This window comes from Dermacentor albipictus, chromosome 8 (assembly GCF_038994185.2).
Source record: "Dermacentor albipictus isolate Rhodes 1998 colony chromosome 8, USDA_Dalb.pri_finalv2, whole genome shotgun sequence".
Taxonomy (NCBI): Eukaryota; Metazoa; Arthropoda; class Arachnida; order Ixodida; family Ixodidae; genus Dermacentor; species Dermacentor albipictus.
In genome coordinates this window covers 127916296-127932875 of record NC_091828.1, presented here as the reverse complement: position 1 = coordinate 127932875, position 16580 = coordinate 127916296, and the positions used below count along the sequence as shown (strand labels likewise).

Genomic DNA, 16580 nt, shown 5'->3' with positions numbered 1-16580 from the left:
GTCTAAATTAATGGACCACAAGACAGCGATAAAAATCAGATTAACAACAATGGGCATCAAGTGGAAATAAATATCTATTCTGTTAAGGTAAACTCTGCAGGTTTCATTGTATTTCTTATTGCCAGAATCACAGGTATACAACATTTTATTTTGATTACTGTTACGACATTGGGTGCGTATTGTTTTCTGCTATGAACCCATAAAAATTAGATACACTTAAGATTTGGGGGCGGATTAGAATAAGCGTAATAGTGCCAGATGCAGCAGTGGTGTTTCTGGATAGCTTTTTTTTTTTCTTAATTCGACCTGCCTGATAAACCATTCAATTCTATCGGTCCAATCGAAATCAAATGAATTAAAATGCACTCTATAAGCACCATCACAGCTGTCATATTAACAGGTTCTGTTTGTGAAATACTTCACATTACTTCATTACTCGGCAACGGTTTTGTGCTTTGTTTATTGCAGTTTGTCTGACAACATATGAATACACAAGACTGCTGTGACAACGGTTCTACTGTTTTTGCAGCATGCACAAATTGTGCAATGTTGAAAGCCTCTCTAGCAAAAAAGTTGAGAATACAGATTGGCGAGGCCTGTACCAGGCAGCTACAGCGATGAAGCATTCCAGGAAATGCACAATAAATACGCACCATGTACTTGTAAAATCTATGTACACATGTGTACATATTCACTATCTTTGTTGATCGCTGTACCTGGCTTGTGAAAGAATCTTAAAAGAAATTAAATTGGAATCAAAGGCAACATCTTGGGCCACAGCAGTGCAGAGCAGGTCTGTTTTTATTATGATCACCTTGGCAACTTGCCAGTGACAGGAGGGTCATGGTAGGCATGCGATGCGAACCATCTCAGGCTGAACAACTTTGATCAAGGTGTTTGAATTCGGGCAAGCACTTTGACAGCTAAGAAGACAGACCTACCTACCTTAGAACATGAAGGATAAAGCTACAATCAAAGCAGAAAAATACTAAAATTTAGTGACATACACTAAACATTGTTTAATTACCTAATATGTTGATTGTTTATTAAAATTTTGTTGACTTTTTTTCTGTAGTGATGATGTGAACAGGCACTTCGCTCTATATAGTTGCAGTAAAAATGATCCACCCTGCAAACAGAATAGCTTATAAAGTGTATTCATGCAATATTCATGTCGCAGCATTTATAATGTAGACTTTTATTCGTAAGTTTATACTACTGCTGTGGGTGGGTCTGAATAATTGACGGGTCCAAAAAGCATGCTCTGAGAGATCAGTGTGCAAATGTACTTATATTTTTTTGAGTTCAGTTATGCCATAAACTAGAGATGCAAACGAACAACTTTTAAATTTTGTGTCAGTGTGACAATCTTAAATAGGCTCTAAATATCTGGCATTTTATGATAAAATTGTGTAAGTTGCAGGTGTGCTCATGAGATACTGTTCTATGGGCAATAAATGTGGCATAGTCGCTTTCTTTCCTGCTGTGACGAGCGTTATTGGTAGCACATTCTGTGTTCACACACTCCGAACTGAAGTGTTTATCTGAGTCAAATGCTTTGCTAAAGTCGGTGAAAATGCAGTGAGTAACGCTTCTCAGTTTTTTCAGCACTATTCATTTTCATGTGAAGAGAATAGACCAGTCACCCTCTCTAAAGCTGTTATGGCATTGCATGACAATAGTGCTTTAAAAATTAAAGCTATATCTGACCATGCAAAAATTTCTCCAGAACTAAGCACAATATCTGTTTGTCTATTTCCGCGTATTTTATGCCTATTTTCCTGCGGAGTGGGTGTACGTAGACTCCGCTGGAAACGTAGCAAAGGGATCCGTGCACGAACTCCCTTTGCTGACGTTAGCTCAAACAGCAACTATACCCTTATTTCCTACTCGTAATCAACAAAAGTTGCTAATTGAACATGACGCATTCGAACCTTGTTAGGCTCTGGCTCCATGCGATTGGACCTCAAGTTGTCCAGAAATCCACGCAGGAAGGCCATGCCTAGTGCCGGATTGATATCTGTAAAGCAGAAATATTCCCGTATTAAAACATTCGGCCACATTCTGGGCAAAATCAAGCCGCGCTGCGGGATGAAACACGTTGTACGGCACAGGTGAATACAACACTACACCTGCAACATGAGTGAAATCTTGACGCTCGCCGAAGATTGAACCGTTTCGCTGCGGTGGCGAGCTCTTGCTGCAAGCTTGGTCAACGCGCACAGCGACCGGAGTTGCCGAACACGAACACAGCGAGCGACTTCGAGATCATCAGCGATCGCCAGACACACAAATGACGTTCTCTATGGGCAAGTAGTGATGAAACAATACGTCCCACAGCGACCCAAACAAATGAGTTTATGCAGACGATGCGCGAAAGGGGCCGAAGTAGCGTTGCAACATCTCCCGCAGGGGGCACAATAACAAGTGCGCGTTACGTAAGACGACTTGAAGCATCGACACGTACTTGTCACAGGCGCTGCTTCATACAATCACAGAGAGAGGTGCGTGAAAGCACTGTAGAATGAGATTATCGCTGGGAATTTACACATACGTTGGCCGTGTTCGAATGTCAACTCGGGTCGCCGCCGGCGGCCCGAGCGTCACTTGGCTGTGACGTCATACTCGCGCGTTCACGCGCGGTGATACCTGCGAGACCCCGCATGAAGGAAAAGCGCAATCAGATTGATTTCGGTTTTGGTTTCGCGACCAACTGCGAACTCTTCGTGCTGGCGGGTTGCTTGGTAAAAAAAGCAGCGAAAGGACAACACACACAAAGAGAAGAAATTGGTGTGCGTTGCAACGATGCCAACTGGTGTCAAAATTGGTGTGCGTTGCAACGATGCCAACTTGCCCAGCTTACCATTCTTTAGGTGATGTCCTGAACATGGTGTCCATGACAGTTCCCTGCAATCGCTTCTCGAGCTTGCAGTCCTAAAAGCGTGGCCTTCGAGATCAGTTTTTGTTACTCTGATTACTCTGATTGCTCTATGATTGAAAAAGTGAAAAGGAACTCGGCTGTAATGAAACACAAGGCACTTTGGAACTATAATAGGTACGAGGTGGTTAGGGGCGTATGGAAAGGGGTTATGGTACCTGGCCTCACATTCGGAAATTCAGTACTGTGCATGAAATCGGAAGTTCAGGCATGCATGGAAACGAGACAGAGAAGTGTAGGCAGGTTGGCCTTAGGAGCACACGGGAACACCCCTAATGAGGGAGTGCAGGGGGACATGGGATGGACGTCATTTGAAGGTAGAGAGGCAATAAGTAAAATAAAATTTGAACAGAGACTCCAAGTACTGGAGGAAAAAAGGTGGGCAGGAAAAGTGTACAAATATCTGTACATGAAAAGTTTGAACACAAAGTGGACACTCAGAACGAGGAAGCTGAGGAATAGATACCTACAGCCGAGGGAGGGGATCCAAAGTGGTTCTAGTGTGGGAAAGGAGGTGAAGGAGACGGAAAGAAAAATGTGGGAAGAAAGAATGCTCGGAAAGCCATCGCTATCAATGTATAGGTCACAAAAACAGGAGATTAAGAGAGAGCTCTTATTTGATAACTCGCGGGGCAGCTCACTATTATTCGAGGCTAGGACGGGGGTTTTAAGAACGAAAACATACAGGGCTAAATTTGAAGACGGGGACCTTCGGTGCGCAGCTTGCGGAGCCGAAATGGAGACCACTGAACATATAGTGCTGAGATGCACAGCCCTTCGCCCGACCCTGGCAGAGGGAACAGTGGCAGATATGGAAGGGGCATTAGGTTTTCCCGGGGAACGAGGGCAAATAGACGAGAAAAGAGTGGCAGTAACGAAGGGGAGGCTAGAGGATTGGTGGAGGAAGTCAAGGGATAGATAATAACATAAATCGGGGACAAAATGTTTCCTCTACTGTTTTAGATAGTTATCTTGGGGGGGGGGGGGGAGGGAAGTAAAAACTAGGTTGAGAAAAAGAGGATATAAAGATAGGAAAATAAAAGAATAATAATAAAATAGGAGGGGGGAGCAAAAGGCTAGGTGGCGCTAGCCGCCATCCATCCATCCATCCATCCGAGAACCCTTTCAGGAGTTGCGCGGTTTGACACCAACGAGCTCGCTGTTGGCTATACAAGCTTTGGTGGCATAACATTTATTAATTAACAAAGCATATCTGTTGTGTCCTGAAGAAACGTGACGAAGCGGCATAAGGCGGGAAGCCAGGCGCGTCGCCGGATTGCTCCAACGCTGAGCTCGCAAAGAAAAGGCGAATAACCACAAATTTCTGGCGAGACGTTCTAAACAGTGAGATATAATTAAGTTGCTAAATGAACTATGATGAATTTTTTTATCTCCGCCATTGAAATTAATTTTGACCAAGAAGAGCCTGGTGCTAGGCCTGATGGTACATAGTTTGACAAACAACGAAACCCAGCCTTTGAAGACACGTACACAAGAGGCGCGAAAAGACAACCACAGATGCTGGGACTGGCAACAGAATTTAATGAAACACTTGGGTCGAAAAGAAATTAAAACCAATACGCGCATGCGCCATACAAAACCAGGCAGTCATAAAAGCCAAAAACTACAAACATCGGTGAATGACACAATCTAAAGACGGCGCTTTTCCAAGAAAGGCGCTAATTCTTTGCAAAACAGCGATAAGGAGGGTGCGCTCACGCACTGATTGTGACCGTCTCTTTGTATTTGGTCAGCTTCAATGACTTCTCTCTCGGATTTCGTGGCTTCCCTACCAATAATTTGGTTATCTGCGACTTTCCGGACGCCCGATAATTCGGGCGGCTTCCCTGAACCACGACGTATCCCCTAGAGCCCATGTATAAGAACGTCCAAAATCTCGGACGCAAGAACTCTTCGCCATCTGATTTTTTTTTGGACTTTTTTCCGAGACCGCAGCTCCGAAACGGCATTAATCAAAGCCACCGCCGCCGCCATTTTCATTACCTTGCCGTTTCGAACCGGCGCCATCGGCGCTCTCGCACGCAATCCGCTGGCAGCCGCACCCGCCACCGCGGCAACGGTAGGCCTAGCTGCTTCGACGTTCTCTGTTAAGCCTCTTGCCGTTCGGTGCCGTATTTTTTATTGAAAGAATTCTCCGCAGTCAGCAATGGCACCGACTCCACCTTTGTGGTCCTCGCGATTGTTTTCAAAGCTCTTAGCACAACGCGTTGCATAAAGCCGACTTTTGAAAGTTAGCTTCGCCTCAATACAGCAACGTTACTCTGTGAAGCACATGCGAAAGTATTGCGGTGAACCATAACAAGCCTGGGAAGGGGCAATTGTGACGGGATTATGTATTCCTTAATTATACACGCAGGCACCCGCCATCTCCTGTCACAGTACGAGCACCGATATGCTCAATAAGTGTGCTGGCAGGCTTCAGAGCTTTTTCGGATGTTCCTGTGACGATTTGAGCCCTAAGGGCAATAATAGACATGCATTCATTTTTTTCGAACTACCCGATTTTGCGGACGTTATCGCAGCCCCTGGGGATTCCGAAAAATCGGACCTTGACTGCGCAACTGACCTAGAGGATGCTTCGAATGGTCCGTGGGTCGAACGCGTGGCGGAAGGAGGACGAGAACACAAAGAACCTACGCATTGAGGAATGAACGGGAAATGGAGTGCGCCGCGTTGCTTCTTTGAAGGAGCTTGAGCACAGAAAACAAAGCGGTGGTTGACCCTGAGATGCAGGTGTCCCTTATCCATACCAAAACAAACTCTTTAAAGCAGTGAAACGCAACACTGATGCGTTGTGCGTGGGCTGAGAGTATGTCAGCACAGTTGAGGATGACTTACCAGCTGTTGCGAGAGAATGTTACTTGTGACAAAGTTCGGGCCTCATACCAATGAGTGTGCTATCAGTTGATAGAAATAGCTCATATTCGAAATATTTGCTTCTGTATGGATCTCCTTTTGATTCGCAATTGAGAACGTTTGACTCGATTTGCAATAAGTTTTACCATTTCTTATTCGAAGATATTTTATTCGATGCGCCTTTTACTAACCCTTCCCTTCTGTTTTCTTTTGGAATAAAATAAACACGTACTACTCCTTACTATTCAAACTCGATCGCTTAAGTCTTCTTTTTTTAAGCATGCTTACTAGAGAGTAACAGCATCGAGTGACGCGGTGTCAGCCCGTCTTGACATAAAACAAAGTTCTGTGTCACTCAGGGAATTTTCTTCAAAAGCACTCAGAGAAAACTTGGAAAACTCAGGAAATTTGGAAATGTCAACTTGGTACACACCCTGAATAAGTATGCTTGTGATTATGGCCTAATGGTTAGACTATTGGGCTGTTGTGCTGGGAATCCTAAGTCGTATCCCACCGTCACAGGCACTATATATTTTGTCTCTTTTTCTTTCCGATAGCTGTCCGGCAACACAGAGCAGCAGCCACGGTCAGCAAAGACCGGGAAGGTATGTAAAGATTGCTTCGTTTCAAGTGAGGGCATTTGCCTCAACTCTGCTTGCCGGAGGTACATGTCCGGTAAATGAACGAAGAAGCACCTCCACCAGATGTCCCGGTGCAGTAACACTTTATTGGGCGAACTTGTGCCCAGAAAGCACAAGAGCACTTAAGATAGCGGCGAGCACAGTCGGCGGCTGTCAAATCTAATCTCACGGCTCGAGTCGGTCCCGTATAGTACTTTAGGTGCGCGTCACTGTGCATTCCATAGCAATCGCTGGTACCTACGTAGAATTGAGAATGCATGTACAACACTGCTCGCGTCACACCTACAATCTGATTGAGCGCACCTCCTTAGCATGGGCAACGTTCGCAAAGTTTCGGATAAGCAGAAAACGCCCTGTGCGCAAGAGTAATGACCCAGTAACTGCGACAGTTCGCTTAAGCGGTGATTGGCGAAAAGTAAAATAGTATACACGCGTGCATGGCAGTCGAGGGAGTATAGTTAATGACTATTTGATAATTCATAAACGGTAGTTTACTTGTTATCTTTTTCATAGACATTACGATAGGGGAAGAAAACTATACGGATTAATATCCACTTAGTCACGAATTATTGTGAACCGTCGATAAATGTGTCAAAATTAAATAATTCTATTCCCGAAGCACTGCAGGCACTGTTGAAAGGAAAATAATGGTGGTGGAGTGATCGTATCGTCGTATTTTTGGCGTGTAGTAGACTCGGGATTTCAAGAACGTTCGTAACACCACTGTCAAGCAGTTTTCATTAATTACGGACACATAAAAGAAGAGGCGCAATCATCTAGCTGTTGATTGACCGCATAAATCAAAGCACATTCGCGAGCAATGCAATAGGAAGGGTTCACAGTCCCTTTTTGTCTGCTGGCTGAAAGGCGGGACATTCGAAGGAGCGTCTATTTTTTGCCACTTCCTGTCTCGCCTCTAAATTCGCGCCGACACTGGAGCGTCAAGAAGCAAGCAGAGAGAGTGAGCAGCTTCACTGCGCTCTGGCGTGCGGTACAGCAGCGGTCGCTGGCGAACCGTCGTGAGCTTCAAAACACCAGCTTCAAAAGCAGCCCTACGTCTGCGATGGCACCGCGCTACCAGCAAAAATAACTGCGCCTCCGACGAGCCGCCGCACGTACGCCACCATACTTACGCGCACCTTCCGAGAACGAAAGTGGTGCCTTCACACCATCGACACCATCGTTCGGGGTCACGTGTTCGCGTCGCGTTTTGTGATTTGAAACGATTACCGCGTTCCGCTCTGGTAGATTAGCATCCTGCCTGATCTTTCCATATTCCACTTGTAACATTATATGCCGTCGGGACCACCCCCCCAAAAATATGGGTGGGGTTAAAACGAGCAGGGGCGCACCGTGCACGCGAAAATTCTCGGAAAGGGAACACAAACATGTCGCGGGAGAAACGGAAGCCGACCACGACGCCATCTGGCCGTCTGCTGCTGCTGCTGGAGTCGTCTGCTCGCGGGCGCGCTGGCGTCGTCTGCTGTTTCCGTTGGTCCGTATCTCCGACTGGGTTCTCTCCCCCTCCAAGACTTCTAATCGGCCGTCCCGCGGTTCTAAGCAGCCGAGATAGCGGACGTCCCAGCGCCGTTTCTCAGTCGTGTTCTCGCCACCATGGCGTATGGAAGGTGGGCGACGTGCACGGTGCTGTTCCTCCTGTTCGTTGGTTCAGTCAAATCTCTCTCCGAGGCCGACCTCTTTCCGTATGGGGTCAACCAGGACCAAAGTCTTCCACGAGAAAATGACATCAGCTCAGCCGAGGTCCAACTAAGCACTCCCATCACCTTTTACGGAACCGAATACTCCACGCTCTACGTGAGTATTCTGCGCTCGAGCATTTTTATTACCGGCATCTTTATTTCCCTTTATCTCTCTCTTTTTCTATGTTACATGGTCATTGTCATTGCGCTTCTCCACTCTCTCCTTTAAGAAAGGCACGCTGTCATCGGCAAGTTTGTAGCCATCGCAATTTAGCTAAAACACACATGCACGAGTGGCGTGGCGTATGTAGCAACGTCGTACATATCAAAATTACCTGCAGAGTCGTAAACTGGTTTAAGCACAAAACATGGAGCAAACGAATGTTCGAAATGTTACAGAAACGTTGACATGGCACGTGGTGGGCAAGACATGGGCCCATCTAAAGGATATAGCATCCGAACACATCACTTCTTGTCGTTTCAAAGAGATAAAAGAGAGAAGGAAATTAAAAAGAAAAGAAATAAAGAAAGATATACAGCGCACATACAGCACTGACCAACAGATAGTCAGCATTACTTTTATTATTTATCTTATGCCATGTCCTTGACTGAAGTTCCTTGCCAAAAATAGTGCCCCGTGAGCGCAGCTCTTCCGCATCACTTCTGTTTGATGCGCTACCGTGCTCGCTTCTAATTAAAGAAAAGAAGAAAAGACAACTAAATACGTCAATATGGTCGCGTGAAACACATGATCCCGCAAAGTACAAAAAAGAATAATGTTATAAAGTGCTGCGCGCGTGATTACCTTTCTTTGCTGCTCCCCGGTCATTGGCGGAACCAACGACTAGGAAATGAAGGCATAGAACTGTGGGCGTAGCAAAAGGTGGTATAGGAGTTCTGTAAATCCACTTTATTTTTCTATTGATGTTTTTACATACAAAAGTATACAAATAGAGGTATACATCACTGCAGGGGCATCTGCTATACATAAACACAATGGATAAGTTTTAAAAAACAACATTAAAAATGCGCACAAAAACACAAGCTCTAAATACAGAAAAAAAATACATGCGCCCAAGCAATCGCCTGCAACCTTTTACGAATGTAATAAATTAAAAATACACAATGATGTCTAATAATCTAATAATGGGAACAATACAATTAGAACCTTTGAGAAAAGTTAACAAGCATACCGGGCGATTTTTTTTAGAAGGTCCAACATTTTAAGAAATTGCCTGTGTCAGATAGCACAATTCTAATCGATCTAAATTACTTGATGAGGCGGCCATTATTTCTACGAGAAATAAAAAATGCTCAATTAAATAATTACCATAATTACGCGAGTTGTCGTTTTGATTAATTAATTTATGGCACATGTTTAAATCTACGAATTATAGCCGGTGAGTTCGCAAGACGTATCCACTTGGAACGAATTCTCAGGACTGCACCAGTTCCGAGATATTAATTTTCAAAGTGCCCAACAAAATGCATTGGCGTTCCAGTTACTTTTTTTTTAAAGAAAACGCAGTTTTATGCATTGAAGAACTAAAGTAAATGAAACACCAATGCATTTCGTCGGACACTTTGAAAATTAATATCTCCAAACTGGTGCAGTCCGGAGGATTCGGGTGGACGTATCGGCCGAAAGACCGATATGACGTAATTTTATACGTCACTGATAACAATAAGCAGGGAACTTTTTAAAATAGTATTATCTGTTCTAAACATATTTAAGTGATTGGCATGTCTTAGCTAGTGGTTTTAGTATAAATTAAGTGGCTAGTGGTTGAGAAGAAGAAGAAGACTTTAAGCACTGGCTCTTTGCGCCACACACACTATTTCACGATATTCCGACAGTTACGTGTGTGTAAAACCATCGAATTCTTGGCACATCCCCCATTCTGGGTATATAGCTACCATGTTTTGAAGGCTCATCGTCGTGATCATCTTTCTGCCGTAGTCATCGAAATGCTGTAGTACTGTTGTATATGCCGCCGCGGTTTCGAAACCACATGCCATTTCTCTTTCGAAGGTATCTAAGCTACAATCATCACCATTGCCGTGACGTCACCAAAGCTTATTTATACGAGCAATAAAGCTTTACTCCCGCAGCTCCCGTATATAGACACAATACGCCAAAATTCCCTGCAGTACTTTTGGCGGGTAACTTTAACGAAACCCGCCGTGGTAGCCCATCGGCTAAGGCGTTGCACCACTGAGCTTGAGGTCACGGGCTTCATCGCGGCTGCATTTAGATGGGAGCGAAATGCAAAAATGATCGTGTATTTAGGCTTAGGTGCACGTTAAAGAAGTGGTCATGTTTGTTTATGAGAGTGGCTTGTTGGGCTATTTGGTACATGGTTATGCTAGGACAATGCCAGCAAACTTGAGAGTAGAAAAAAATCAAGAGGCAGACGTAGACAGAGAGACCAGCCACCTTCCTGTCTCTTTGTCTATGTCTGCCTCTTAATTTTTTTCTACTCTCAAGTTTGCTGGCATTCTCCTAGTATAACCATGTTTGTTTGCCCCCACTACGCGTGCCTCATAGCCAGATCGTGGTTTTGGTGCTTAAGACCCCATGACTTAATTTAATTTATTGGTTTAAAATTGACCCGTTTGTGAAAAGGCAGACCCCATACACCAAGAGCAGGTTCGTCTGCACTTGCCGAGATAAGAGACATCGTCGGCGAGCTTGCGAACGATCGACTGGCGGTATCGGCGATGACTTCCAGAAATCTTTGCCGCCAGAGTGCCAGTCATCCTCCGGCCATCCTTCTCGCCCATCTTCGGAGAGGCGGACGGCGGTCCTCCAAGAGGTGGTCACACCTAGAACGAAGCCGCTCACTAAAACGAGGAACGCTAACGCTCCCAGCATGCCAGTTTAGATTCCACGAAAATCCTGCTACTTTTGCGGCGAAGAAAAGTTCAGGTGCCCTCATTCAGCGCGTTGTCCGCAATAGGAAACGTCCTCAAGTCCCACAACGTTTCCTACAAACGCTAAGGGAACTATGGGCTTAGCGAACGTTCCGCTGTCACTAGAATGACGGTTGGTAAAATGGATCCGTCTAACCTTCGAGCTTCAAACACTCTCGTGAATTTCTTTATTACGCTTTACCTTGCTAAATTCCCAAGAATTCACAGTTTTTTAAACCTGCAAGGCAATCAGTCTCTTCACACACGAGTAATCATTGCGAATTAATTGTTGCCTTTATGACGCAACATTCCGTTGAGAAGAACCAACTTTCGAAGTCGCAAAGCCATTTTGAGGCTGAATTGTAAAGTTTGGGAAAACAAATTAATGTGCTGCTCATGAGGGCCTATTTTAATTGGACATCGTCAAATTCTCCATATTGTCAAATCCTGTAATAGCGGAATTTCGAGCCAATCAGAGAAGTCTCTGGGCCAATCAAAGTGGACAAGATGGCGGAATCCGGCATCGCCCATAGTAGCACTCCATAATTATTTCCTGTGCTGGTTGGACTGCTATATTGCAGCTCCCGCAGCCACTAGCGCCAGCGTTACATGTAATTCTTGTACGAAACAAATGGCCCCGCCGATGGCCTCCGAGATTTCACCTAATCATTGACAGGCTGCTTTTACTCTTGCTAAGCAAACGATTGTGCGCTGACTTGCGCAGCGTTACAACCTAGTGCGAGCTACCCCGCTTAAAGCAATTGTGCGAAAAAAATTGACCATGCAATGCGCCATATCATTCACTATACTGTATACCTAGCGAGTGATGTGGCATTGTTTTCCTCTCATTGTTTTCAGCATCCTTAAAGCGAGTTCTAAACAATCTAATCGCTCTCTCTCGCTCTGTCTTGATGAACGGTGACACGGGAGTGTTCGTCGGCGTCCACTTTTGCATGCATGTTGCGGTGTATTAGTTTTATCGTGCTCGTCGGCCGGTCTTAGAGATAACGGTGGCCAGGCCGTGTCCGATCCAAGTCCGGTCAGTGAAGAAGGCCGAAAAGAATCAATGTACAATACGAACTCTGTGCTATGTATACGGACCACTCGCTGTACCAAGTTCGTCGTCGTCGTCGTCGTCGTCGTCATCGTCATCGTCAACAACTATAACAATAACAACCTAGTTTATGTCTACTGCAAGACTGAAGGCCTCTCCCAGCGATCTTAAATTAGCCCTGTCTTGCATCAGCTGATTCCATTCTATGCCTTCAGGTTTCCGAATCATATATGCCATCTAATTCTACGCCGTCATCGAGAGACAAAACATGTCCTCGTAAAAAATCTAGAAATGGGATACGGTGCCTTTTGCTCTACTGATGTGCATCCTTTCCCTTGGCACCAATCCTGTTATTCCAATAGACCAATGTTTATCTGTACTGCGTAGTAAAAAACGGCCTGCTCAGTTACATTTCTCTTTCTTTACCCCAGCTATAGAATGTCGGCTACCTCCATTTGTTCTTTATTCCTCACCACTGTCTTCCTTGGGGTTTTACCAGCCATGATTCGTTCCATCGCTCGTGGCACGGTCTCGTGGCATGGTCGTGCACACCGTCGTTCTGGCACTGCTGTCTATCAACCAAATATTTTATTTCCCCTTTTACTAGCTACACTTACACGAAATTTCAGCGCGATACGTCAGAATCTTCATTGTAGTGAAATTATATTATTAATATACGAAAGCAGGGATAAAACGCGCCAAACAGTCCTCAAATAATGTCTATTGAACCTGTTGTTCGTTACCGCTCTTACAAATTTCCGCGCTCTTCTCTAAAAAGGGTCAGACGTTCAAGCGAATGACATTTAGTACGGCTTTCGCCGGAAATAACATGCAAAAAGATACGGAAGCCTTTCATCAGCGGAACGACTTAATTCGTGTCGTACCGCAATTCGAGTTGCACCGTCGAAAATAACGCTGCAGAGAACTTCGCGAAGATCCCGTGAACAAAGGCGAGCGTACTTACAGCGATAAAGCATTCCATGAAATTTCTCCAGTGCCTCGGGAAAAAAAAAGCCGAAGTAGAGAATGCGAAGATGAGGTAAATCTCACCTTATTTACCAGCAAGGCCAATTTGTTGGCGAAGGCTGCCTGAAGGCTAGAATTCTTGTCAAAAACGAAGAAATCGTAGAGGAAGGCGAATGGAGCGTACGCGACCGTATTCATAATATTTATTCAGCGTGCAAGCAGGTAAAAAAAAAGTGTTCTACCAATCAGATGACTCGCACCAAAGGGAACCGGCTTCGCGGGTATTGCTCCAAGGAACTACTACATGGGACCTACTCCAAGTGCTTCGTTTGCAAGTAATGAATTGTGTTATTTTTTGGGCTTTTCTTATTTGGCACAGGCGGTCGCGGCATAATGAGACATTTTGACCCGAAATGTCTCGTTATGCCGCGACCGCCGGTGCCAAATAAGAAAAGCCCAAAAAATAACACAATTCATTACTTGCAAACGAAGCACTTGGAGTAGGTCCCATGTAGTAGTTCCTTGGAGCAATACCGGCGAAGCCGGTATTGCTTCGCCGGTATAGCATTCGCAACAAAATTCACGTGGCCCCAATTCCCCGAAATATGCACCCTGACCGTCATAAAGGTCGACGAAAGGCAAGAGCACAAGCCCCGGCTCGCCTATTTGGCGATAACAAATCAAACACTCCAGTCCTATACACCGACGTGGCCCGCTACCCACAGAAACGCGCCCTATGTCTGGTCGTACTAGATAGTGCAGACATTCTGAGAGCTTCGGCCACGCTCAACACTGTGGACAGTGGCACGGCGGAAGAGGCTGCTATTGCCCTAGCCATCGTACACGCTTCAACCATGCCGGCGCCGGATGGACCTATCACAGTGGTCACTGATTCTCAGACCGCCTGCAGGACTTTGGCACAAGGGAAGATGACACCCTACACACACCGCATCCTCACATCATTACACCCCACAGCGTTACACAGGGTGCGTATCGTCTGGAAACCTGGACACGCCTCTCTCCATGGTAATGAACGCGCTAATGCGGTAGCCCGAGAGCTCGCTAACCGGGCGCCATTGGAAGAGCTGTCCAACCCAGACGACGCACCGACAGAACCAATTAACTACACTGAAACTCTACAATATTACAGAGACACCAGGAAACACTTCCCTCCACCACATAATTCCCTTAATCGAGAAGATGCCGTCGCGTGGCGCCAGCTTCAAACTAATTCATTTCCCTGCCTCTTTTATCTTCACCTCTTCCACCCCACACACTATCCCTCATACTGTCCCTATTGTGGAGCAAAGCCCACAGTATATCATTGCACCTGGGAGTGCCCACACCCTCCGGGCTACTCCCCCATCCCTTCACCTTCCCCTTCCTCCTGGGAGACTGCGCTGACCAGCTCAGACCCGCAAGAGCAGCGACGGCTGATCCGGCGGGCACGCGGAGTGGCGCGAGCCAATGGGGCCCTGAACTAAGGGCTCCACCCTGCGAGGAAGTCGCCCAAACTGATGATAAATAAATGTTTTCTCTCTCTCTCTCTCTCTCTCGGGTCAAAATGAGATATTTTATCATTTTTATAAATTATTTTAGTTTATTACCTAGGCTAACTTGAGTAATCTTTTCAGGCTAAGAAAGCGAGGGCTCAAGGAATATTCTCCTTAAATTTATTACAATTATAAAAAAATTAGGATCAATTTGCAAATTCCTGTCCTATTTCGCGGTTGTTACAATGTTTACGAGGTTATTGCAAAAATCTTACTCACATATTAGTGGCAGTCATGTATAATACATTAATTTTGTCCACTTTTGACGTACTATTAGATGCAGTTTACACAATTGTGATATTATTTTTAATTCCCGAGTTACAGGATTGTGAACTCCATAGTTTCGTTTTCTGAAAATGCTCGATTTTCTGCAATTTTTATTAAAATTGACTGTCCAAAAGTACATCTGCACCCAAAGGTCACTAGATTTAATCTTTTCCTTCGAAATGCAACAAGCCCTGTCAAATTTTGCACAGTGGTTTCCAAGAAAAGCGATTTCTTCGTTTACACCTATTTAGATACGAGCCCCCGTGCTAAACAAATTGCTCAGAAACCGTCGACGATGGGTTGTTAATGTACGCGAATAGCCCTTACGAACGAACGTGTGAACGAGAGAGAGAGAGAGAGAGAGAGAGAGAGAGAGAGAGAGAGAGAACGTTCGGACTGGGCGAGACCGACCACCGATCAACCGCGAAAGAGCCAAGGAAAGCTATTCGCTTCAAGAAATAAGCCGCATCCTGTTTCAGCGGTGAAGTAGAAGTTTTCTGCCGCTCTGCCAAACGCGCGCAAATGTATTTCTTGTCAGTCCTGGATTTGAGCGAGCGAGTGCAAGGGTCCTGTGCAGCATAAAGCCTTAAGGGGGGGGGGGGGGAATCAGACATCCACTTGTTCATAGCAATTGCTACAAAGGAAACCCATACGGGTTCCTCGAAAGAAAAGCCTCATAGTTGAAGAATACGTCAGCATAAAGCCTTCTACAAAGGTTACTAGTGGGAACTCCGGCGCTGCGATCGTCCCCATGAGAATGTTGATTATAGTACACGGATTTGTCTAATATTTGTGCTTCGGGATTCAAACGTTATTCAGGCGTTATTTATTAAGCTTCGTCTTTCTAAATTTACAAGCACCGGTAATTTTCTGAACCCAGCTGGGCAGTAAGGTTTTTTGCCCGCATGCGCGATCATTGCGAGTTGTTGCATTTATACCGAAATATTTTGTTGAAAATGATGAATTTTCCATGTCGCGAAGCCGTTTGCTGCCAAACGGACATCACGCACTGTCCATCGATTCCGTGCTATAGCTGCATCTTCCAGACTTGCAGCTTCCGTGACACTATACAGCGCCAGAGTTCCCCCTGTGGTAGTTTATGCGTATAGGAAGCTCGACGAACTGCGGCCTTCCATCCGCCTTGTTTTTTTTAGCCTTTCATTCTTGCACCCCGGGTGCGGACGCTGCGGTAGCGCGATCGAGGAACCACGCACGGGGCTCCTTCGGGCGGCCGCACTCAGCAGCAGCACAAGCACTCAGCGGCGCGAGGACAGGGACCCCAAGAAGGCCTCATTCTTGGGCGACGCGACCGATAGCGGTGGACAAGTGCCGCATCGCATCGACCTGCATAGCGTTTCTCGGCCCCGATATCGGTTTCTGGCGGGCCCGCCTCTTATCTCGCCGCGCGTTCTTGAGGCGATAGCTGCCGGGTGCGGCGCCGGCCGGCACCGCCAACGTCGTCCTTGTTGTGCGCCACCACGCCTCCGACTACACAGGCGACCGCTGCCAGAGAACTGCACCGTAAACTACGGAAGCCTCGAAGGCACGCTATTGAGATAGACCTTCGTCCTGCAGTGGGCATAAATACGGACCGCTGCTGCTGATTATGATGAAGGACAAATTAATTGAGCTGTATTAAGCAGTCGGGGTGGCGATTTGGGGAACCTCATT

The 16580-nt window shown here is 45.8% G+C and overlaps 2 protein-coding genes across 6 annotated transcripts in view; one reads left to right on the top strand and one right to left on the bottom strand.

The window, feature by feature from the left end:
* The window catches only part of iPLA2-VIA (calcium-independent phospholipase A2 VIA), a 41524-nt gene extending 38898 nt beyond the window's left edge, over positions 1-2626 (bottom strand). For 3 of the 5 annotated variants that reach the window (XM_065452647.2, XM_065452650.2, XM_065452651.2), the window contains exons 1-2: positions 2468-2626; positions 1935-2020 (exon numbers count right to left, since the gene is read on the bottom strand). In XM_065452647.2, coding sequence (XP_065308719.1) covers positions 1935-2000 — 66 coding nt within the window. In that variant the 5' untranslated portion in view covers positions 2001-2020; positions 2468-2626. Of the gene's footprint in view, positions 1-1934; positions 2021-2132; positions 2426-2467 lie in introns of those variants that run through there. The other 2 variants (XM_065452648.1, XM_065452649.1) reach the window with 2 other exon arrangements.
* Positions 2627-7830: 5204 nt separating this feature from the next.
* LOC135918983 (nidogen-like) overlaps positions 7831-16580 on the top strand; it is a 44020-nt gene continuing 35270 nt past the window's right edge. The window contains exon 1 of the mRNA XM_065452714.1: positions 7831-8271. Within this exon, the coding sequence (XP_065308786.1) occupies positions 8071-8271 (201 nt within the window). The 5' untranslated portion in view covers positions 7831-8070. The remainder of the gene's footprint in view (positions 8272-16580) is intronic.